A 23,422-nucleotide genomic window follows, 5' to 3' on the forward strand; every position below is an offset into this window, starting at 1 on the left:
TCATGGTCAGTTCTCCCTTCCTACTCTGGTAAAGTTTTTCCCTCACAGATCTCTGTGGTGGGGGTTGATGGGAAACCTCACAACCCCAAATCAACAGGACCCTTAGCCTGTGTATTCTGGAAGGTGCCTTTAACTCACTCCTTCCTGGTTATGCCCACCTGCCCAACCCCCCTACTTGGCAGGGATCTCATGCAAAAGCTCTCCCTTTCTATTTCTCTCCCATTCTCCAGCATGGCCGTGAAGCAGCTTCAAAGCTTCAATGCCTCCTGCAGCTTCTCTTGGGACCGCATTCTCACTTTATCAGTTAATCTCCTGAGAAACTTCTCTGATACTAATGTCTCCACTTGCTTTTTCTGTGCCCCCCTGCAGGGCTCACTTCTCCTCCCTCTCCCAGTGTACAATGTTACTCCACAGGCCACTACTCAGTGTTCTCGGGAACTCTAGTACAGGGGCCCATGCCTGCCCCTCCCCTTTTCCAGGCTCAGTTTGTAGGTCCCTGTTGGGGAGGGGGGGCTGCTATTTGGAACTCTAACAGCACGGTGGCAGGAACTGAAGGCCTGCTTGGTGATAGGTAAAAAGTTGGCGGAGAGTGAGTGAATGGATGATGAGGCACTGAGGCACAGATAAAACTCTCAGTGGGGTAGAGCTTTATTTCGCAGGGGACACGGTCCCTTTGGGGAAGGGAAAATGTCTGCCCACAGATTATGAGCTGGGGCTTATATACGGGTCTAACAGCACGGTGGCAGGAACTGAAGGCCTGCTTGGTGATAGGTAAAAAGTTGGCGGAGAGTGAGTGAATGGATGATGAGGCACTGAGGCACAGATAAAACTCTCAGTGGGGTAGAGCTTTATTTCGCAGGGGACACGGTCCCTTTGGGGAAGGGAAAATGTCTGCCCACAGATTATGAGCTGGGGCTTATATACGGGGGCTTCAGGGTGCTGAAGGTGGGAAGATTTTGGGGGAAAAATCAGGCGGGGGGCGTGGGGAAGCAGGAAAAGCAGGGCTTGTAAACCTGGCTCAGGTCCATCTGCCAGCTAGGATCTGGGTCAGGAAGTGCCCGGGGTTCAAACCAGTGACCCCCAGGCAGGTGATGATTGGGGATGAGTAAGCACGTTGGCCAGCCCACACCGCCCCCATTACCGGGGGACACTCAGACTCAATGGGGAGCCTAGTCAAGCATTTATTGCAGGTGTTACAAAGCTTATAAAGGCATCTGGAACCTCTCTCCTCCACCCCCCCATGCAAGGTGGGGCATTTAGGTCCCCACAAGGAAGTGTTTACTTTTTTGTCCTCCTAAGACAAGGGAAAAGCTGCTGTACTAAAACAGCTCCTAAAATCTGTGGTTAACGGCAGAATCTGCTTATCTTGTCTTTGGAGATCAGAGGAAAGGCAGGCTGCCTCTTAGAAAAATCTGCTTCCCTTGACTTCAAAGGCCAAGGTGCTTATCAGCTCAGTTCCCTTTTTCAGGCTTGAAAATCCAAAGTCCATAGGACCCTGTTGGGGAGGGGGAAAGCTGCTGTTGTTTGAAACCATAATACTAGGTAGGTTGCTTCAGCAGTCAGGAAGCAGAGAAAATGAACAGGAAGTAGGGCTAAGTTGTAAAGCCTCAAGACCTGTACCCTAGTGACTCACTTCTTCCAGTCATATTCCACCTCTTGCATCATTAGCTGGAGACCAAGTGTTCAAACACATGAGCCTAGCTAAAAGGGACATTTCGTATTCATACCACAACATAATCCAAGATACAGTATCCCCAACTAACTGCCTCTGTATCTGAATACCTTCCTCTTCATAGTCTCCTGCTCATCATCTTCTTAAATTTTTTTTCATATAATTTACTCTGTGTATGTGTGTGTGTGTGTGTGTGTGTGTGTGTGTGTGTGTGTCTGTGTGTCTGTGTGTATTTGTGCCAGCTCATCTGTGGTTGTCAGGTCCTATGGGTGGAGGTCAGAGGACAACTTGAGGGAGTTGCTTCCTTCCATCATGTTGGTGCTGGGGATTGAATTCAAGTTGTCAAGCTTGAAGGAGCCTTCTGCACTGAGCCATCTCCCCCTCTGTCCTACTTTCTCTTTCTCTTTCTTTCTTTCTTTCTTTCTTTCTTTCTTTCTTTCTTTCTTTCTTTCTTCTTTCTTCTTTTATTTCATTTTTTCTTGACACAGTTTCCCATGAGGGCCCTTTAATTGAAAACTGAGAAAAATACTTGGGGAACTAAAGCTCAAATTGCAGTTAGGGAAACCACCATCTAATGGCCACCAGGGTTAGTCAGGACCCCAGAGGAATAATAAGACCTACCGAGTCCCAGAGGAGGCATTTCATTTTTAATAGTTTGGGATATGCTTAATAACTATATGCTACTGTATTTATTTATTATTTATTTTCATCTTTTGATGGCTTTTTTTTTATTTCAATTTTATTTTCCAGGAAGATGGTTTTTCTTCTGTCCTTGTGAAGTCAGGTCTTTACATGGGCTTCGGTGAAGGTCATGGAGCAGCACCAGCAGGTCTAAATCATAGTGGGGGTGTTCAGGTCTTCCTGGGCTTCATGGGATTGATTCCGGACCACATTGCTATGAATGGCACAGCTCATGTAGTGATATAGCTTGACATAGAGCTTGAGAAGTACGTAAGCCTCGAAGACACTCGCTTTAGAAATGTCCCTGACAGTGGAGGCCTCTACTATATTCCAAATAATGAACTTCTTGATGGCCTTCTCCTTAGGCATGCACTAGGTGCAATTAGTGCAGTGAATGGGCTGCACAGGGCTGTGCCCTTTTTGTTATGACTGTTGTTTCTTCTTTTCTTGGTTATCTTGGAGCCAGGACCTGAAAGAACTGGTGTTTCTTTCTTTTTTTTTTTTAAGTATTTTATTTATTATTTTTACTTTATGTGTATGAGTATATTACCTGTGTACGTAAGTGGACCCCTGTTGTACAATGCCCATGGAGGTCAGAAGAAGGCATGGTGTCAGATCCTCTAGAACTGGTGTTATGGACAGTTATTAGAACTGGTGTTATGGACAGTTACTAGTAGAACTGGTGTTATGGACAGTTATTAGCTGCCATGTAGGTTCTGGGAATCAAACTCAGATCCTCTGCAAAAGCAGCCAGTGCTTTTAACCACTGAGCCATCTTTCCAGCTCTGGTGGTGTGAGTTTGTATCTTTCTGATACTTTTTTTTGAGATAGGGTCTAATACTGTAGCCCAGGCTGCCTTGAAATCAGTATGTTGCCCAAGTTAGCCTCAAACTCAGCCTCAATCTTCCTGCCTCAGCCTCTTGAGTGCAAGGATTAAAGGTGTAAGTCTTCACACCTGGCTCCTTTGATATCATTTAGGAATTTCTCTTTCATTCATAGGATTACAAAATTTCCAAATACTGTGTCTAGGTGTAGATCTTTCTAAAGCCAGTGTTCCAGATACTCAAATTCTGTGCACGGGACAGTCAGTTCCCTCTCATCAGATAGTTCACACAGTGGTGCAAAGCCTGAAGACCAAAATTAGAGAATGCTCCCCGCAAATGAATTTACTGCTTCAGCAGAACTAGTGAGGGCACTGGCACCCCCAGGTCCAAAGGTTCAGGGGTACCCAGCCTGCAGTCCCCAGGGGGCATGCAGCAAAGAAGAGCTATGATTTTGGCCCAACACAAAAACCATAAACTTACTTAAAACACTGTGAAACTTTTTTGTGTGATTCTTTTTTTTAATAATTTGATTGTTGGACTGGGCATGTAGTTCAGTGGTAGAGCATTTGCCTCATGTGTGCAAGGCATTGGGTTTGATCCCTAGCATCACATAAACAGAATATATATCTATATATTTTTAAAATGTTTTATTTATTATTTTCATGTGTATGCATGTATTGCCTGCATGTAGGTAAGTGCACCCGTGTCATGCAATGCCCTCAGAGGTCAGAAAAGACTGTTGGATCCCCTGGGACTGGAGTTACTGACAATTGTTAGCTGCCATGTGGGTGCTGGGATCTGAACCTGGGTCTTCTGCGAGAACAACCAGTGTTCAGATTATATATTTTGAAAGGCATTTGTTTTTCTAGTTTAGGCTAGGAAAAGAGCTTGTACAAGCAAGTGCTCCACACCAAGGCTAGTGAAATACACAAAAGGGCCTACAGAGACTAAAGGGCTTTTTCTGAAGTGTAATCTGCATCGTGAAGATAAGTCAATTCTTGTTTCATCAGTGCAGAACTGATTCAGTCCTTAAAGTACCATTTCTTACCTAAATTAAATGTTCCTTACATATTGTGGCTTTACATAGTTCCTTGTTCCTCTCCTCAACCTGTGCCTGTTGGCCTTGATAATGGAGAGTTCACTCTATGAACGTGATTGAAGGGCCAGTCTTTAGAGTAGAGGATTACAGATTGCCAAGGTATTGCTCATGCTAGCTCTAAAAGCTGTTATGGGCACATGGGCTTTTTAAAATTATGAGCCTTACACAGTTTATGATTATTCTTTTCTATGAAATAGTTATTAAAATTGTTTGGTTTTGATTTTATATTTTGAGAGAGGGTCTTGCTGTATAACCCAGACTGGACTCGACCTCTTGATCCTCTTGCCTCAGTCTCCCAAGTGCTAGGTTTACAGGCATGTCTCCCTATGCTTGGCTAGAGCAAACTGCTTTTGAAAATAACTGCTTTTAGAACTGCTGACAAAATCTCTTGATTCTGTAGTCTCCAGGTGCATGTTTTATTTCTGAATGACTGGAGAGAATGGCAGAACCCATTTCCAGAAAATAATGAAGCATTTAGATTGAGGATGTCTGTCTTTCACAGCATTAAGCAGTTTCCTGTCTTCTTCATCCAGGAGCCAACTTAGGATGCCTAGACTGGTGAGGCCGGGCAGTCTCAACACACACTGAGTCAGGGCCTTGACGGTGGTGGCCTGAACTTCGATACATTCTGGGGGAAGCCTGGAAATGTTCAGCTCTTGTAAGTTTGGCAGGTTGTCCAGGGATTGAAGGAAATTTCTGTACCCTTCCTCTGTGATCCTGTGATTCGTTGAAAGATCTAAGTTCTCAAGTTTCTGGAATCCTCCACTGACTGCCACCTTGGCTACAAAAACAAAAGATTTGTGAAAACAGAATCCAGAGGAGTTCAGTAATGGTAACACGCTGATTTGTACCAACCCCACACCCACCTCCACTGAAGGTAGGAAATTATCAACAAAATATTTCCCATTTCTGGGAAAAGGGAAGGTGACATTCCTAAAAGCTTGTCTTTTCCCTGTCTACAACTGTATCCACCCTCTGCTACCCAGAAGCACTGGGCACTTACTGAACAGGGACTTTGAGGAAAACAGAGTCAGGAGCATGGTAAATTCTCAAGTAAATGTGATTCCATGACTTTGGAAATGGGAATTAGCAGAGTTTTTGTTTCATTTTTAATTGTCAAACCACTTTTCCCTAATTTAGGCAAAGGGAATGTTACTTAGAATCATACTGCAGCTTGAGTTCAATGATAGAGGCCCTAAGAAATGTCTCAGCTCTGTCTTGAGTAGGTATGTTCAGTGATAGTCAAAGGATATTTCTCATTTCCTTTAATGACTCTTCTGAAGGGGAGAGCTTGGGCCTTCCCTAGCCATTTCCGGCTTTCTTCTGTTTTACTTTATCTTCTGTCACACTGTATAATTAGCAGGGGCTGTGGTGTGTCCTCTAGGGTGAAGTTCAAACATTACTCACACTGGCAAAGAGTAACCTGTCAGCTGTTCATCAAAAGAAGCCTTAGGAAAGTAAGCATTTCTTATTCAGTCAAAAGAGATTTACTGGGTTCCCATTATGTGCCAGGCAGTGCTGGGTTCTGGGAGAGGAAGGTATCTGCTCTTAAGAGGGAAAGGGCCAGGGACTATTGTTGTCAAATCTGTATGAGAAGCAAATTCTATCTCAGGAGAGGTAACTCAGGGGTTAAGAGCACTTGTTGCTCTTGCAGAGACCCTGGGTTTGGTTCACAGCACCCACATAGCAGCTCACAACCATCTGTAACTGCAATTCCAGTTATTAATATGAGCTCTCTCTAGTTTTTTTATGTAGGCACCTAGTGCTATAAACTTCTCTTAGGACTGCCTTCACTGTGTTCCATAGATTTTGATATGTTATGTTTTAATTTTCACTCTATTCTAGGAAGTTTTTAATTTCCTTAATGATTTTTCCCTCGACTCAATTTTCATTCAGTAGTGTGCTGTTTAGTTTCCATGAGTTTGTGCACTTTTCCTCATTTCTATTGTTGATAATATCCAGCTTTATCCCTTTATGGTCAGAGGATGACACTGTAATATCAGACTGGAGAGCCTTGTATAGGGGGATCACAAGGTCAGAGCCAGCCTGGGCTATTGATTGAGAAACCTTGTCTTAAAGAAAAGATGTACATTCATCTATAATGATAAATACAGTAAGTCTAAATAGATTAAAAGATTAACAGACTGTTTTTTACTTTCATTTTAAAATGTGTATATATGTATTTGTAAATGAACATGTATGTGTGGGTGCTTATGGAGACCAGAGGTCAATGCTGGTTGTCTTCCCCAATTACTCTTCATGTATTTTTTTTTTCTTTTTGAGGCAGGTCTCGCAGTGAACCTGGAGCTCACTGATTCAGCTGGATTGTCTGGCTAGCAAGCCCCAGGAATTCTCTTGTCTTTGCCTCCCAAGCTTTGGGATTATAGACTTCCTTCCTCACCCTGCTTTTAGGTGGATGCTGGCACTCAAACTCAGGTCCTCATGCTTGTGTAACAAGCACTTTACAGAATGAGTCATCTTTCCAGTCAAGATTCTTATTATTTATTTATTATTTTGGTGCTTTCTTTTTTCATTTGAGATATAATCTTACATACCCCATACTGGCTTCCAATTCACTACACAGCCAAGAAAGACCTTGAACTTCTGATATTCCTGCCTCCATCTCCTGAGTGGTGATATGCACCACGAGGCATGGCTTATGCAGTGTGAGGAATCGAACTCAGGCCTTCATGCATGGCAGGCCATGAATTACTTCTGCAACTCTAGATTGGATCTTTAAAAATTATCAAATAACAAGAAAAACACCTTAAATTGTGGGGCATAGAAAGGTTAAAATTAAAAGGAAGGAAAAGACATCAAAAGAATGCTGGATGCCTATGTTAATATACAGGAAAGTGAGTGTAAGACAGGCCGTACTACTACAGGTAAAAGGGCTGATCTACCAGAAAGATATTATATTTCTAAATTTGCTATGTACCGAGTTTGAAGATATATAAAGCCCAAGTCTAACTACAAGAAAAGTAGACAATTAACACAGATTTATTTATTTATTATTTATTTATGTATTTTATTTTGTGGTGCTGGGGATTGAACCCAGACTTTTGGGCATTGGTGATGGTCTATATTCTAATCTAGCTGAGAGTTAATTGCACTTGGATAACAAAATTTTCCAGAATATGAACTGGAAAACTTGTTCAGTTATATACTTCAGATTTTTATACTTTCTTATATACACTGTAATGTTCAATTAACAAAAAGAGTATTTGGCCAGGTGTCTGAAACACCAGGTATCAGAACACAGACCTGACTGGAGTATGGCTCTGTGGTAGAACCCTTGCCTAGCATGCATGAGTGAAGGCCTAGGTTCAAACCTAGCTCTGAGAAAACAAAAACAAAAACACAGATTCAATGGCTTCTATAGTCTCTCAAAACAGAGGCTTGTTGACTTTCTCAGTCTGACCAGAATGAACCTAAATCTACACAAAGCAGGAGAGGAAACCACAGGGTAGAGGAAATGAGGAAGTAGGCTGAACAGTTTGGAGGGCCAGATGTTTTCATAGACTTGGAGCAGACAGCTCCAACGATGCCACTGGCTTCTGCACAAACAGAACTGTCTCTCTGAGGAAACTCACCGATTTCCATCACACTGTCATCATCCAAGGTCTGGCGAAAGGAGAGAACTCGGAGACTCTGCAGCTGCAGACACTGCCTGACAATCAGCTTGGCCACGTGATGAATCCCATCCCCATGGGGAAGGAGCAGCTCCTCCAGGTTCCTGAGAGAACCTAGAGTGTGTGCTGTGGGAGACAACAAAGCCTGGCTAGACAATGACCCTCTGTATTGCACACTCCACCAGCCATGGACTGAATTAAATCTTTTGGTCTGTGCTGAACATAGGCAAACATTTCCCCCTTGTCATTATTCCCTAAACAGCAGTGTAACAACTGTTTACACAGTGCACACATACACACACACACACACACACACACGGAGAATGTGGGGGTCACAGGCAAACACTGCACCATTTCATATAACTGACTTGAGCATCTTCTGTTGGCATCAGCAGGGGGTCTTGGAACCAATCCCCATGGATGTCAAGGGCAGCTCTGCATAGTTGGCATCAGCAGGGGATCCTGGAACCAATCCCCATGGATGTCAAGGGCAGCTCTGCATAGTTTGCTTTGTTGTGATTGATGGGTGAGGGGAGATTAGAATAAATTAAAAAACATTGTTTTGTAAATATACCAAATTTTTCTGATGTTTCTTTATCAGGAAATTGTTGGCTTTCAAGATCTAATATCTTCAGAGAAATAAAATTTGGCAAAATGGTCACTATGAAAAAGAAAGTAAAAATTAGTCATGTCAGATACATGCCTTATAACGAGGAGTAATATCTTTTTAAAAATCTTTTATTGTTAGAGATGGACCATTTTATTTATTTTTAAAAAATTTTTTAAATTTATTAACCACATGATTAGAAGAAGCATTTCATTACAGCTTTAACATATTCAGTAACACATTCCAGTGCAAGGATACATCTCTTTCAAAGACGGCTGTAAATTTTTAGGTTCACAAAAATATGGACTGTTTCACGAATTTGCGTGTCATCCTCACCCAGGGGCCATGCTAATCTTCTTTGTATCATTCCAATTTTAGTATATGTGCTGCCGAAGCAAGCACAGAGAGTAATAGCTTTAAAATGAATATTTTAAAAGTGGTGAAAAATCCAGGTGTGGTGGCATACGCCTTTAATCCCAGCACTTGGAAGGCAGAGGCAGGCGATCTCTGTGAGTTCAAGGCCAACCTGGTCTACATAGTGAGTTCCAGGACAGCTGGGGCTACAGGGAGACCCTGTCTCAAAAAGACCGAAAAAAAAAAAAGTGGTGAAAAATCAATGATATTTCAACTTGAATGAGTAATGGAGAAAATATGTTAGCTCAGAAAATAATTCTGAAAACTAAAATGTTTAAATTGTAGACACAAATACCCTTCATTATTGTGAAAACATTGAAGATCAGATGCCATGACAGTGTCTTTGACATCAGCTGCATTTTTAGATGTTGGCCCTTCCTAGAGTATGTAATATAACTGTGCACAAGAGCATCTTAAGCCAAATTGTAAGTTCTTACCAAATGACACGGCTTCAAAACATCGTCCAGAAAACCCAATCTCTTTGAGTTTCTTGCAGGAAGCAAGTACAGTCATGAGAGACTCGGAACCCGAAAAGAAGTCACATTTCAGACAGAAGGCTTGAAGATTTGGAGAATTCTGGATCAATTTGACTGCCAAAGGTCAAGGGTTTTCAGAAATCAGAGAAAGTTGTAAATTTCTAAAACAATTAGCTATGTAATTCATTAGTTCCAACCATTTTGAATTAAAGCAAAGCCCCATGATATAATGATCTCATATGCAGACCACTTTGGGCCATGTTCTGCAAGTGACTACTGAGCAACACAAGCTTGGACAAGTTACTGACCCTCTCTGGGGATCAGTTTCCTCTTCTCAAAAGAAGGGCTCAGTAAAGTCAGCTTCAGCGTTAGCATCCTGGTGTCTCTGTGTTTATGCCCTGTATTTATGCAATGAAAATTCTATACAGAGCTGAAGAGATGTCCAAGTGTTTTAGAACAAGTACTCTTCTTCCAGAGGACTGAGTTAAGGGTCCCAGCACCCAAGGCCAGTGGCTCATAATTCCAGCTCTCTGGGACATGATCGCTCTCTCTTGGCGTCCCTGGGCCCCAGCACTCAAGTGCCCTTCTTACACACATGTACACATAATCAAAAAATTTTAAAGCCTTTAAAAGAAAGACTTACAGAGTAACACAAAAGGAAGAACTTTTCTAAAGCAAAACTTAAAAATTTTAAATTATGCTTATTTATTTTGCGTTAGCAGGGAGACATGCATGTCCTATGGCCCACATGTGGAAGTCAGTTCTCTTACTCCACTATGGAGGCCCCATGTGGTCAGCCTCCAAGTCTACCACCTTTATCTGATAAGCCATCTTGCTGGCCTCTGGGAACTTGCACATATGAACTTGCAGCAATGCTGCCAGCATGCACAGACTCTCCATGCTGACTCAATCAGACAAAAATCCAGCATAGAATTGGGGAAATGGGCAGCAGGCCCCAACCTTAGCAGAGGAACTATTGACGACTGATTACTGCTGTGTGAGGGAGAGTTTATCTTCTTTAAGGGAGTGACTCTAGATAGGCTGACTAGACCCCAGTGGATGAACTTGCACTGAGGGACATCTGGGTACAAATTTGACCAGATAGGACTTAACATATATGACAGCATGCATGAAATCTGGTGGGGTGGGGATTTTGGGGGGTGCAGATGGGGGAGGGGGATCTAAATATGATTAAGATGTATTGTATGAAATGCACAAAAATGCAATAAAAACATACATTAATTTTTTAAAATTACCTTTATTTGTGTGTATGTGTTTGTGGGAACTCACCCCAGTGTGTATATGTTGAGGTCAGAAGACAACTTGAGGGAATGAGTTTCCACCTTCCACCATATCAGTCCCAGGGATCAAACTCAAGTCCTCAGGCTTGGCAACAAGCACCATCACAAGTTGAGCCATCTCATTGGCCTACAAAACTTTCTTGTTTGTGTGTGTGTGTCTTGGGACAACGGCTCACACTGTAGCTCAGGCCTGGAAATAACTATATATGCATAGCCAAGCTGGCTTTGAACTTGGGGCAGTTATCCTACCTCATCCTCTTAAGTGCTTGGGTTACAGGCATAAGCCATCATGCCTTATCTCAATGACTATTTTGCATGCACCTGTTCATATCAGCTCCCGGTTTACCTTTCCTTAGTCCTCGGTGTTTTTAGTGTTTGCCAAGTCAAGGGGCTGGTGGTGCTTTAGTCATTTTTCTAAATGATGTATTCTAGAAACACGGCAGTGCAAATTGTCTATGAACCATGAAGTTAGGCTGGGGGAAAATGAGGAAGTGGTTCAGATTGTCACCATCAGATTCCCTTCTCTCTTAGCAGCAGATCTTTGAGTTGCAATGGAAGAGCAGCTTAAGCAAAAGCAAAGCAAAGAACTCTATCAGCTATTTTGAGGGGGAAGCGTATTGGGAGTTTAAAGCTCAGACTTTGGAGTCAAAACTCCTGTGTTTGAATACACAACTTTTAGCTGGATAAACTTTAGCAAATCACTAACCTCAACTTCCCCCACTGTAAAATGGCAATAATAATGGTACCTTATCTCACACAGAGACTGTGAAGATTGAGTTAAGCTTCATGAAATGCTTAAAACAGTTCCTAGCATGAGCAAGACTCAAGGTTTACAAATAAATCTCTGCTTTCTTCTTTTGTTTGTTCTTTTGTTTCTGAGACAGGGTTTTCCTGTAGCCCCAGGTGGCCCAGAACTCATAGATCAACCAGACTGGTCTTCCATCTCACAGTGATCTACCTCTCTCTGCCTCCCGAGTGCTGGGATTAAAGGCATGTGCCACCAAGCCTGGCAAATTTCTGCTTTCCTACTGAGGATGGTGCTGCTCCCACACTTCCCATGGGCACTGTACACTGCCAGGCCCACAGATACTTTAACTCTCACACAGATTGTTAGACAACTAGCTTTTCCTACTGAAACACAAACAAGGAAATCCAAGCACCATCCTTACCTAGTTTGGAGGGATCAGACTCGATAGAAGTTTGGATGGATAATTTCTCCATGTGGTGGAAGTCTGGGAGATCTTCAGGAATGACTGACAGCACGTCTAGTTTGCCATGTAATATCACAGACAGTTCTGTCAGGCATGGGAACTTGTCCAAGTTGGGAAAGATGAGATCTGCAAGACAGCACAGTTTCCCATCACTGAAGGTTTCCAAATAGGAATGCTGAAGTGTTACTGTGGTTCGTCAGCTGTTTTCACATTTTCAAAATGAAACTTCTCAAATATACCATCTATTTAGGAAGCACACACGTGAAGACACTGCTGTCTGCAGCATTTGATGATTACAACCTCATGGGAAACCCTGTGCTGCTCCATAAACCCACAGAATAAATCAGACATCTCCCCAAGATTCAGCATGGGGACAACTGATTTTGCACATGTGAAAGAGTGCAACTGGACTCCGACCTCCAGCTCATATAAAAGGGAAACTCAAAGTGGATCAACCATAAATACAAGAGCAAAAACCATTAGACTCCTAGAAGAAAACAAGTAATTTTCACGACATTAGATTTGGCAATGATTTCTTAGATATCATATAAAAAGCATTAGCAAAAAAAAAAAACAACAAACAAATAAATAAAAATTAGACTTTGTCAAAATTAACAATCATTTGGACATTATAAAGGAGGTATTCAGAGGACATTACAATGACGTGAAAGGACAATCTTCAGAATGGGAGAAAATGAAAATATTTTCCAAACTACATGTGTGATAGAGTTTGGTTATATTTTTTTCTAATGCTATGTTTGGGACTAAACCCAGGACCTTGAATGCAATACGGAAGTGATCTTCCAGTGAGAGATATCTCTGAAATATATAAATTTAATATACAGAATAAAGAAACTCTGCATCGTAAGAACGATTTTGTTTTGCTTTGCTTGAGACAGGGTCTCATTTTGTTGCCAAGGCTGTCCTAGAACTCCAATATAGCCCAGGTTGGCCTCAGATTCATTGCAGTTCTCTTGTCTCAGGCTGGAGTCTCAAGATTACAAGCAGAAAGCACTATTTCTAGCCAATTTTTAAAAAAGATGGACAAAGAATTTGAATAGCTATTTCTCAAAATAAGGTATTGGACACAGCCATGATGAGAACATGGATATATACGCTTACGCAGTCTCATTCTATCACTAGGGAAGTCTAAATCAAAACCACAATGAAAAAAAACAGAGACTAATAGAATGTTTTTATAAGAAAATGAATCAAAATAAAAAATAAGGTAGAAGAAAATGTGGAAGAAGTGGAACACTTGCATTTTGCAGGTGGAAAGGTAAAATGCAGTAGCCACCATGGAAGGGAGTTTAGAAATTCCTTAAAAGGTTGAACACAAGCAAGGTGTGGCATCTTACACAGTGACCCCAGCTTTTGAGAAATCGAGGAAGGATTCTAGTGAATTTGAGTCACAGAGTGAGACCAAGTTTCAAAAACACAGAATTAACACATGAACAGGTAATTCTACACGTAGAAGGATACCAAAAACAATTCAAAAGATGGACTCGCATAGATACTTGTAACACAATGATCACTACAACATTATTCACAGTAGAAACAACCCAGCCTCCATCAGCTGCTGAACATATAAACAAAATGGCACACACAGTGATATATACACATCATTGAGGATTGTTTAGTTTAAAAGAGGAAAACAAGGTATGACTCACGCTTTGCCATGATGAGCTTTGAAAACATATGTGAAGCGAAGTGATGTAGACGCAAGGGGCAATACGATATGATTACATTTATATAAAATATCTAGAATAGACAAATTCATTGAGGCAGAACAGAGGCACCAGAGGCTGGTGGAAGAGAAGGATCATTGTTTAATGGTACTGAGTGGCTGAATGGAAGGATAAAAAGTTATAAAAGTGGAAGATGATGGTTGCATAACACTTTGAGTATAATAATGTTCCCTGAATTATACATTAAAAATGGTAATAATAGAAAAATTTTTGTTTATAATTTACCACAATAAAAAATTATCTAAAAATAAAATACTCCTTTTCTATTTTATTTAATTTCATTCTGAGACAGACTGTCATATACCCCAACCCGGGAAGTCACTAGGAAGCACAGGCTGTACCTGAACTTCTCTCTCCACCTCCATAATGCTGGGGTTACAGCTATGCACAAGTGCACTCAGTTTATGCAGTGATGGAGTTGAACTCAGGGCTCTGTACATGCTAGGCAAGCCCTCTACCAGCTGTCCACAGTTTCTGCACTACTTTGTGTGTATCTTGCTTGAGGGACAATTGACTTCTTTGTATCTTGGGTTAATATTTATCACAAAATTTAGAAATCTGCTTAGTTTTTTAGGGATGAGATGATGCGGTGCATCTGTGCATAATCCTGTATACCGGAGGTTGGTGTAGTAAGGTCCAGGCTACATATAGAAAAAGCAAAGCATAGCCAAGCATATAACAGAGTCAGTGACCCAAAGGTACACTACTAACAACTGTAAATTAAAACTTTTCAAATATTTACAGTGGTTAAAAAAAAAGCAAGAAGTAAATTCAATGAAAGAATGAAGATAAACATTATATTGAAAATTTTCAAATATTGCTCAGTCAAGACAAAAATAAATGGGAGAAATTATTTCCCACTTTCGAATTTCTTTTCTGGCAAAGCCAAACCCTCACCTCCTTTAGGTAGAGGGTCCAAGTGATTCTCCAGCATCATCTTATACACACGCCATCATTTACTAATGAACAGTAACTAATGTGTGCTCATTAAGAACCTTGATTAATGCAATCTGGATGTCAATGTTTAGCTAATTTTGTCCACTCTATTGGAAACACACTCAGGGACCTTCCACTAATTTATACTACTGACCCCCAAACAGTGAAAGTTCCATTTACATCTGTTCTAACAAGGAACATTTATGGTCTTGCGCCTCAGAAGTTTTATTCACCTAAAATTCAGAAAATACAGTGTCACACCAGAATAATTATGCAAAAATACACTCAGTATACCTTGTAACTGGTTTGTCACTGAGACTTCAAGAGACCGCAGGGCAGGCAGGGTGAGGAGCAGCTCCTGTTCTGCTGCACTGAGCTCAAGTTGGCACAGGGAGCACTTGGTGACAGAAGCCTTATTCAGCTCCAGAGCTGGGCGGATGCTTTCAATGAAGCCAGTGCTGTGGTATAAATGGAGTTCGATGTGCTGTGACGCTGAGAAAACTTCCATTAGGACCCGGAGCATCTCCTGGTCTGCTGGACCCATGTTGTCCACGTGCACTTCCAGGCAGGGGATCTTGTACTGCTTGGGTGACAGTTGCCAATAGCCCCCACTGATGCATGGTGGAGGCTCACGTTTTATACTTGCATAGGTCTTTATGTTCTTTTCATTTTCAGCTAAAATTTTGTTCCTTTCATTTATATCTTCAAAAGCTGATGCATAGTCCTGATCTACAGTCGGTGGCTGTAACTTTTCCCAGCATTTTCCCAATAGTGAAGAATCTGTTCTGAGTGCCATTTTATCTCCTTTTATGGAGACCTTGATACTCCTCAACAATAACAGGCTTTCTGGGTGGTCCCCAAAGTACTGTAAATTCAGTACACTCAAAGCCAGTGTTCTCCCCTGAAGGAACTGTGAAATAACTGGAGAACATGCAGCAACCGTGTTGCTTTGACAGGCAAAGTCTAGAGCAATAGCCAACAAATGTTCTGAAACCAGGGAACAGAATTTTTCCGGGAAAAACTGCCACAATCCCCTAATTATCTCCATGCTCAGGGAAGTTTCTGGATGGAGCTTCACGGAATCCTCATTGTCACATGCATTCTCTAGTGATTCTTTATTATCCACCAACTGAAGCAAATGAGATACAATCTTTGGCCCCGCCTTTGCTGAAGGGTGGCTGGAGACATACTTCAAAAAATTGTTGTAGGAAATTACAGCCTTCTTTTCAGAACTAATTTGTTTCAAATAACAAAGTCCCAGATCTTGGTCTTCCTGCCTATCAGAACTCAGGAGTTCAACCAGCCTCTTCCCAGCAAGAAATTCTTGGAACTCAGGACTTAAAAACCGGTAGACTGGTCTCAGTCTCTGGGCAGTGAATTTGCTCATCAAGAAGGTGGTCAGATCCTCATCATCATCAACTCCTGCTTCTCTGAGGTCATCACTACTAAACTCGAAGCGAGATGAGAAAAGCCCCCTCAAGGCCAGTTGACCACAGGAGGACACAGTGGCTTTGAGAAGCTCAACTTTAGTTTTGTGCTTTAAGGAAAGGCATTCCATGTAGGACTTGAAAACAGTCACATCATCAAGGGATGGGTCAGAAGGATTTTGAAGCCAGTGAGCACAGACTGCTGCCACAGAGAGGGGAGTCTTGTGAATTCCCATTAAATCTTTATTATGTATAAAGTAAATCAGAAACTTTCGAAAGCATGTTGTATTATATGAGAAGAAACTTCGTAATACATCAATAGTATTATAGAAGGGAAATTCTTTGATCTCTAGGATGGTATCTAGGTATGGGCGGATGCCCCTGACCCTGTTTGTATGGACAGCAATCAACAAGCAGGTTTGTGACAAGTAGTTCCTTTCAATCAGTTTTTCTATGACTTGGGGGACTGAGCTCATTTCATGAAAGTCGTCCAAAAGGAATAACACCTGATGCTTTAACTGCTGGATGCTGCTGCTCAGGCACACTTCAGAAACAGAGCCTTCTGCCTTGAGGAGTTGGTCACAGATGATGTTGGCCAGGCTCTGGTCTGGTCTGGTAGAAGTAAGGGAGAGGTAGAAGACCAGCTGGAACCTGTTCAACAGGGGGCAGCATCCTGATGCCCAGAGAAAAGCAATTTTCTTCAGGAAGGCTGTCTTTCCACTGCCAGCTTCCCCCTCCACACACATGACAGAGTTCAAGTTGGCAAGAATCTCGGGCAGCACCAGGACCTCTTGCACAGGCCTGCTGATGTGCTTTGAAACAATGGACAGGTCACAGCCCAGCAAGTGGTCAGTGCGTAGGCTGGGGCAGATGTCAGGCAAAGACAGTTGTCGGAAACTGGCGGAGATGTAGGCTGCTCGCAGTTGCTCACTCAGACTCTTGGCCTCTTGAAACCAAGGGGCTTCACTCTGAGCCGCCTCTGTGGAGAGAAGGGAGGCCCAGCTGGATGCACATTCAGTATCGCAGTCCTAATGCTGCCATGTCTTCCTACATGATTCTACCTGTCAGCTGTGGATGGACTAGGACCTTCCTCCACTGTCCATGACCTCCATTTGGGATCCTCTCAGATCGTTCCACATCAGACTATGGGGATCATGTGTACAAGTCTTCTATTTGACATTGGGACTTAGACATAACATGTGCTTTTTAGGATCCTGGCATTCTAATTTCCTACTTACAATATAAGGAAACCAGCTTCCTGCATGGTATCTTTAAATATTGGTTGTCTTTGGATCTGGCACAAGAATTACTGTCTGGAGTTCATCTTGCTGCATGATGACTTTAAGTACTGATTAGTTTGGATCTGACTCAATGACTTCTGTCAGTTTGCTCCTGAATTCACTCTGAAGATGCCACAGGAACTCTGACTTTACATCTACAATCCTATTTTCAGTGCTTTCCTCTCTAGGAGCTCTGTGGACAATTACAATCACTCTTCTCTTACCTTTCAAATCCCTACATACAAATACATATAATCCCATGTTACTTTCTAGCTCTTACCTGCCGTGGTAGAATGAACGGCTACTGAATCCTCATGATTGCTTTCACATGTGGTTTCCTTTGAAAAGTAAATCCTTAATAAATCAAAAATTGCATAAAGGATGGGGGATATCATATTCTCACTGAGGATCAAACATCTTCTAAGCATAGTCTGCCCTCAAATATTTATGCTGATTGAAGGAAGGCGTGTTCCAAATATGAAGGATGAAATCTCCCACATTTGCAAGTGTGTGTTCCCAGATAGTACACACATGGTACATGCACACATTCCATGAGTGAGTCCTATGCAAGTATTCAGAATCATAGTGTCTAGAACAAGGAAGAGCCTGAAAAAATCATTAGGTAAAACCTCTCTCCTTAGTTACAAGCACCTACATGTTTAATTTAATATTATACACTTGGCATAGAGAAAGGTTATTTTACACACACACACACACACACACACACACACACACACACACACTACCACCACCACCAAGACACATGGCTTCAATTTTTTTTTTGAGACCAGGTTTCTTGTAGTCTAGCCTGGCCTCAAATTTAGTTTGTGACTGGCCATGACCTTGAACCCTGCTCTTCTGCCCTGATTTCCTACAGGCGTGCCACACCACATCGAGTTTTATTCAATACTAAGGATGCTCAGCACATGATGTATATTGGACAAACATTCTACAAACTGAGCTACATCTCCAGACCTTGCAGTTCCTTTCCAAATTCTCAAATATAAGAGATGTATCAAGTGAACTCAAATTTGCTTTGTTTTCCTCCCTTTTTTGTCTTTTTTAAAAATGAGATCTCATACTGCAGCCTAGACTGTCCTTGAACTCATGTCAATCTTCCTTACTGAGCATCCAGAGTACTGGAATGACAGGTGTGAGCCACCATGCCTACCTTGTTTTTGTTCTGTGGGATGAGAAACATGGCACATATATCATATAGCCTCCAGTGAGGTTTGCGTGACCATTAGAACTGTTAGTTAGCTATACTGGGCATGGTAGCACACACCTTTAATCCCAGAACTCAGGAGGCAGAGGCATGCAGATCTCTGTGAGTTCAAGGCTAACCTGGTCTACATAGTGAGTTCCAGGTCAGCTAGGGCTACAGGGAGACCATGTCTCAAAAAACCCCCAAAATAAAAATGTTATTTAGCTTGTAACCCAGAGAATTCTATAAGGGTCTAACTTGTCTGAGCTTATGATTTCACTGGGCATTTGCTTTTGTAAAACACATCTACAAGCCAAGGATGTAGTTCAGAAATAGAGTATTTGTCTAGTTTGCACAAGATCCTTGATTTGACTCTTTGCACTATGAGAAACAACAAAAATAAGCTGGGCAAGGTTGCACATACCTATAATCTTAGTATCTGGAAGTACAATGCCTGAGTATCACAGATTTCAGGCCACTTTGGGCTACATAGCAAGTTTAAGGTCATCCTAGGCTATGTTAGTAAGAACTTGTCTCAAGCAAAAACCAACCAAACTAAATGAAACATAGCTTCACATCTCCAAAGACCAGGTAGGAAGTCAAGCCTACTACCCCACAAAGAAGATCACACAAAAGATCCACAAAGAAGAACACACAAGATCCATTTAGCCTGGATCACAATCAAGTATTAATCTAAAAGAATCTCATCAATAGACTTCTCAGGAGACAGGATTGACCATACATTTCATAAAGCTAGGAATTGTGTCTCCCTTCACTATGAAATCCCCATTTACCTGTCATATGATAGGTGCTTAGCAGATATTTATAGAATTTGGTTGTTTATTCATAATTGGAAATTGCTGTTTATAGCAGTGTTCCATCACATGGTCATGTCAGGGAAGAGGTGGGGTCTTTACCGTGGCTTCAGGAAGTTCCCTGTGGCTCTGAAGGTCTGGAATCTCTTTTGTAGAGGACTTCATGCTTTGGAGAAAGACACAGCTAAACAGAGAAAAGTAAAAGATATAAGATGGTTTACACAATTAAGCATTTGCATTAGGTTTTTAAAAACAAAAAGATTCAGTGCCAAGAACGAAGTAGAAAACTAACATTTTCAGTGATTCTGTCAGTGTTGTATCGTATAAGACATTCAGACTGTGGCTTTCAACAACTCAGTGCATGTGGTTTGTAAAGTAATGGTGCGGACGTGCAGGGAATGTGGTGGGATGTTAATGCCCATGCATGAAAACCAACCAAAGTGAACTGAAAGAACCACGAACAGCAACCCCAGTACTGTGGGGGTGGAGGCAGGAGGATCACTGTGGTTTGTTGGCTGCTAGCCTATCTCCAGATTCCGTGAGAGATCCTGCCTCAAGGGAGTACAGTGGAGAGTGACAGAGCAGGCCACCCAATGCCTCCTCTGCCTTTGGGTCGTTCACATGTTGTCCCTACCTGCACACATATGTGCATATATCACATGCAAAATAATGTCAATCTTCTTTAAGGGAGTGATGCTAGATAAGCTGACCAGGCTCCAGTGGATGAACTCACATCAAGGGACAGCTGGGTACATAAACTTGACTTGATTGTATCGTATGTGAGAGAATGCACGAATCCTGTGGGCAGGCTATGGGGGGTTGCAGATGGGGGAGAGGATCTAAATATGATTAAGATCTATTGTATGAAATGCACAAAAGTTTAATGAAAATATACATCGAAAAATAAAGTAAAAATAAATATATTTTAAAAAGAGTAAAAAAAGTAGGTTCAGTGAGAGACTTATCTCAGAAAACAAAATGTAAGACCATGTTTGGTGGTGCATGCCTTTAAATCCCAGAACTTGGGAGGCAGAGGCATGAGGATTTCTGTGAGATCATGGCCAGCTTAGTCTACATAGTGAGTTCCAGGGCAGCTGGAACTATAGGGAGACCCTATCTAAAAAACAAAACAAAACACAAAACAAAAACAAAAGCCACACATACACACAAAAAATCCAACAAACAAAAACACAACAGAGAATGATGGGGGCTGGAGAGATAGCTCAGTGGTTAAGAGCGCTTGCCACTCTTTCAGAGGACTTGGGTTCAGTTCCCAGCATCCTCATGGGGTGGCCACAACTACCTGTAACCTGTACATCCATGGTGCACATAATCACACACAGACACACATACATGAACATAAAATAATAATAAAAAAAATTATAAAAAAGAATAATTAACACTGGGCCTACTAGAAGGCACAGTGGTTAAAGTTAACCACTGCCAAGCCTGAAGACCCGAGTTCAATCCGTGGGATCCACTTGATGGAAGGCATCAACAGACATCCATAAATTGTCTCTGACGTCCACGTTTCCATCATCACACACACACACACACACACAGAGAGAGAGAGAGAGAGAGAGAGAGAGAGAGAGAGAGAGAGAGATAACACAGAATAGAAGTAAATAAAATGTGATTTTTAAAAAAAATAAGGAATACTGTCAAAGACAAAGAAGGATATTTCATCTATTTTCTAACTTATAGACCAAAAGGCGAAGAATAGCTCAGAAATACTGCTGAAGAAAAATAGTAAGAAATTACACGGAAAAAATGAAAACTTATTCACTATCACTAGTAATTAGATTGACAAAAGTCATAATTTGAGCAACTCAAAGTTAGAGAGGAAGCTGACCAGTGGAAACTCATCTCTGCTTGTAGGAGTGCAGATCAGTTCAACTGCTTTGGGAGAAGCATTGCATAATCTAGTAAAGTTGAATACGCATAAACTTCATGGAATTCCACATTTTCTTCTCTGTCCTAGAGAAACACACAAGCACCCTTGGAAACATGCACAAGAATATTCACAGGTCATTAAGTGACTGTGAGACACCCAAGGACAGAGGTGGCAGGAAGGAGTAGAGAAACCTGCCAAGTGTCTCCCATTTGGTCTCCCCTGTCCCTCACCCCAGACGCAGGAGTCTGGCTGGGACCTCAGTGCTGACTGTGCATTTGATTCCCTCTTACTCACTTAGGTCATTGAAACTGCCCTGCTGAGGCTGAGCCCTGCTGTGGCTTTCCTACATTGGTAAGCACAGGTAAGAGTGGCCCAGCTTTCTATACCAGTTTAGAGTTTTTCTTTTTACTACATAGTTCTATTTATTTTTTGAGAATTTTATGTACGTATACAATGTATTTTGATCATTTCTATCTTGTTCTCCCCAATTCTCAACTCCTCCCATATCCCCCTGCCCCCCACCATGTCCCCCTCTCAATTTCATGTCTTCCTTTTTAAACCACTGAGTCCAGTGAGTGCTACCTGAATGTGTATGGGTGGAGGGCTGTCCACTTCAGCTTGCCTAGCCTATCAGGAACTACATCCCTGAAGAAAAATGACTCCCCTTTCCCCAGCAGCCAGGAATTGCCAATGGCTCCTCAGCTAGTTTGACCAGTTGTGAGTCTCTGGAATTTTCATGTTAAGATCTGGATTTGAATTCTTCCAATCCTCCATTAGCAACCAGAAGCCCACAAGACTGATAGAATATGGTTGTTACTGACATTCATTATTTTGTATCTTGCCATGGTCTGCCTAATAAACGTCTTTGCCGCACCCCTCCCCCCAAATAAAGGTGGGCATGGTGGAACATACCTGTAATCTAGCACTCGGGTGGAGGCTGGAGGATCAATCTTGTTTAAGGCTATTCTCCCTATATGATAACTTTGAAGCCAGCCTGGGATACATGAGACTGTCTCAAACACCTACCTGCCTCCCCTCCCCTTGCTGCTAAAAAATAGAAATAATAATAACAGGCAAGCCAGACATGGTAATACATGTCTTTAATCTCTGGACTCATGAGGCAGAGGCAGGAGGATTTTCAGTTCAATGCCAGCCTGGGCTACACAACAGATCAAGATCAGCTACACAGTGAGATCCTGTATCAAAAACCCAAAGGCTGAGGATATAACTCAGTGGCAGAGTGCTTCCCTACCATGGGAAAGACCATGGATTCTATCCCCAGCATCACAAGGAAAAATGGCAGACATAGAGCTCAGTGCTTCCTTAGCATGCATGACATGTTGGATTCAATCCTTAGTAGACAGCCCCCCGCCCATGGGCAGAAAAAGAAAAGCCTCAAACAAACAAACAGAACAGGCAAAGCCAGTTTGTTTGTGAATACACACACACACACACACACACACACACACATTTATAGTTGGTAAAAATCATACAGAGAAGCAAAAAAGCAATGGGCTGAAAATTGGGATCATGCTTCCCCCTGGATGGGAAGAATATGTTTGGTGGCTAGCCAGATATTAGCAGATTATAAGGCCACTGGAGATGGACCCTTTCATGGACTCTGGACCCCACCTCCCCTTTCCTTGGAAATGGAAGTGCCTCTTTAGAAGACTTAAATTACCATATATAATCTGGAAGCTTCAGGGTTTGTTGAGGCCCAAGGCCTTAGACTTGTCATTCCATACGTAATTGAGAAGTGGGGGAATAATTATTTTATTAATGAGATAATGTACAGTTCCTTCTTAGAACCTCTCCCCTCCTTGCAGCCTTGTGTAGACAGCATTAGGAAACAGGTCTGCCCTCTTTTCTGAGTCCTAACTCAGAAAAGTGTGACTTGTCCTTTCCTTCTTTCTCTTTCTTTCAGATACTGGCTGAAGCCTCGGTATGCTTTCTCTGACTGGCTGGGCCTTCTCACTCCCTCCCCAAAGCTGCACTCCTCTCCATACTTCTGCTTACTGAACTCCACTGCTGAACCCACAGGCTTTCTCAACCCTAACTTAAAGCTTTGCTTTGTCTCTCTTCTCAAACAACATTCTTCAGGAAGATGCTGAGATTCACATCTTGCCTGTCCTGTTGTTTTTCTTTCAGACTTTAACAAATTGTACTCAAGTTTCATTCTGAGCTCATTTTAAAAATTGTTT

General features: G+C 41.9%; 1 protein-coding gene, 1 non-coding gene and 1 pseudogene across 2 annotated transcripts in view; all 3 read right to left on the minus strand.

Moving 5' to 3' along the window:
• Window positions 1–2,095: 2,095 nt before the first annotated feature.
• On the minus strand, window positions 2,096–4,594 carry LOC108491106 (annotated as a pseudogene).
• A 91-nt stretch (window positions 4,595–4,685) lies between these two features.
• LOC103738476 (baculoviral IAP repeat-containing protein 1a-like) overlaps window positions 4,686–23,422 on the minus strand; it is a 35,084-nt gene continuing 16,347 nt past the window's right edge. The window contains exons 7-14 of the mRNA XM_008838488.2: window positions 19,430–19,511; window positions 17,589–17,646; window positions 14,896–17,007; window positions 11,876–12,043; window positions 9,367–9,519; window positions 8,483–8,569; window positions 7,870–8,034; window positions 4,686–5,057 (exon numbers count right to left, since the gene is read on the minus strand). Of these exons, the coding sequence (XP_008836710.1) occupies window positions 4,693–5,057; window positions 7,870–8,034; window positions 8,483–8,569; window positions 9,367–9,519; window positions 11,876–12,043; window positions 14,896–17,007; window positions 17,589–17,646; window positions 19,430–19,511 (3,190 nt within the window). The 3' untranslated portion in view covers window positions 4,686–4,692. The remainder of the gene's footprint in view (window positions 5,058–7,869; window positions 8,035–8,482; window positions 8,570–9,366; window positions 9,520–11,875; window positions 12,044–14,895; window positions 17,008–17,588; window positions 17,647–19,429; window positions 19,512–23,422) is intronic.
• On the minus strand, window positions 8,811–8,917 carry LOC115071322. The gene has a single exon (XR_003850413.1). It is a non-coding gene; the product is annotated as a U6 spliceosomal RNA (small nuclear RNA).

The sequence above is a fragment of the Nannospalax galili genome, unplaced genomic scaffold, assembly GCF_000622305.1.
Source record: "Nannospalax galili isolate Female #2095 unplaced genomic scaffold, S.galili_v1.0 scaffold898, whole genome shotgun sequence".
Taxonomy (NCBI): Eukaryota; Metazoa; Chordata; class Mammalia; order Rodentia; family Spalacidae; genus Nannospalax; species Nannospalax galili.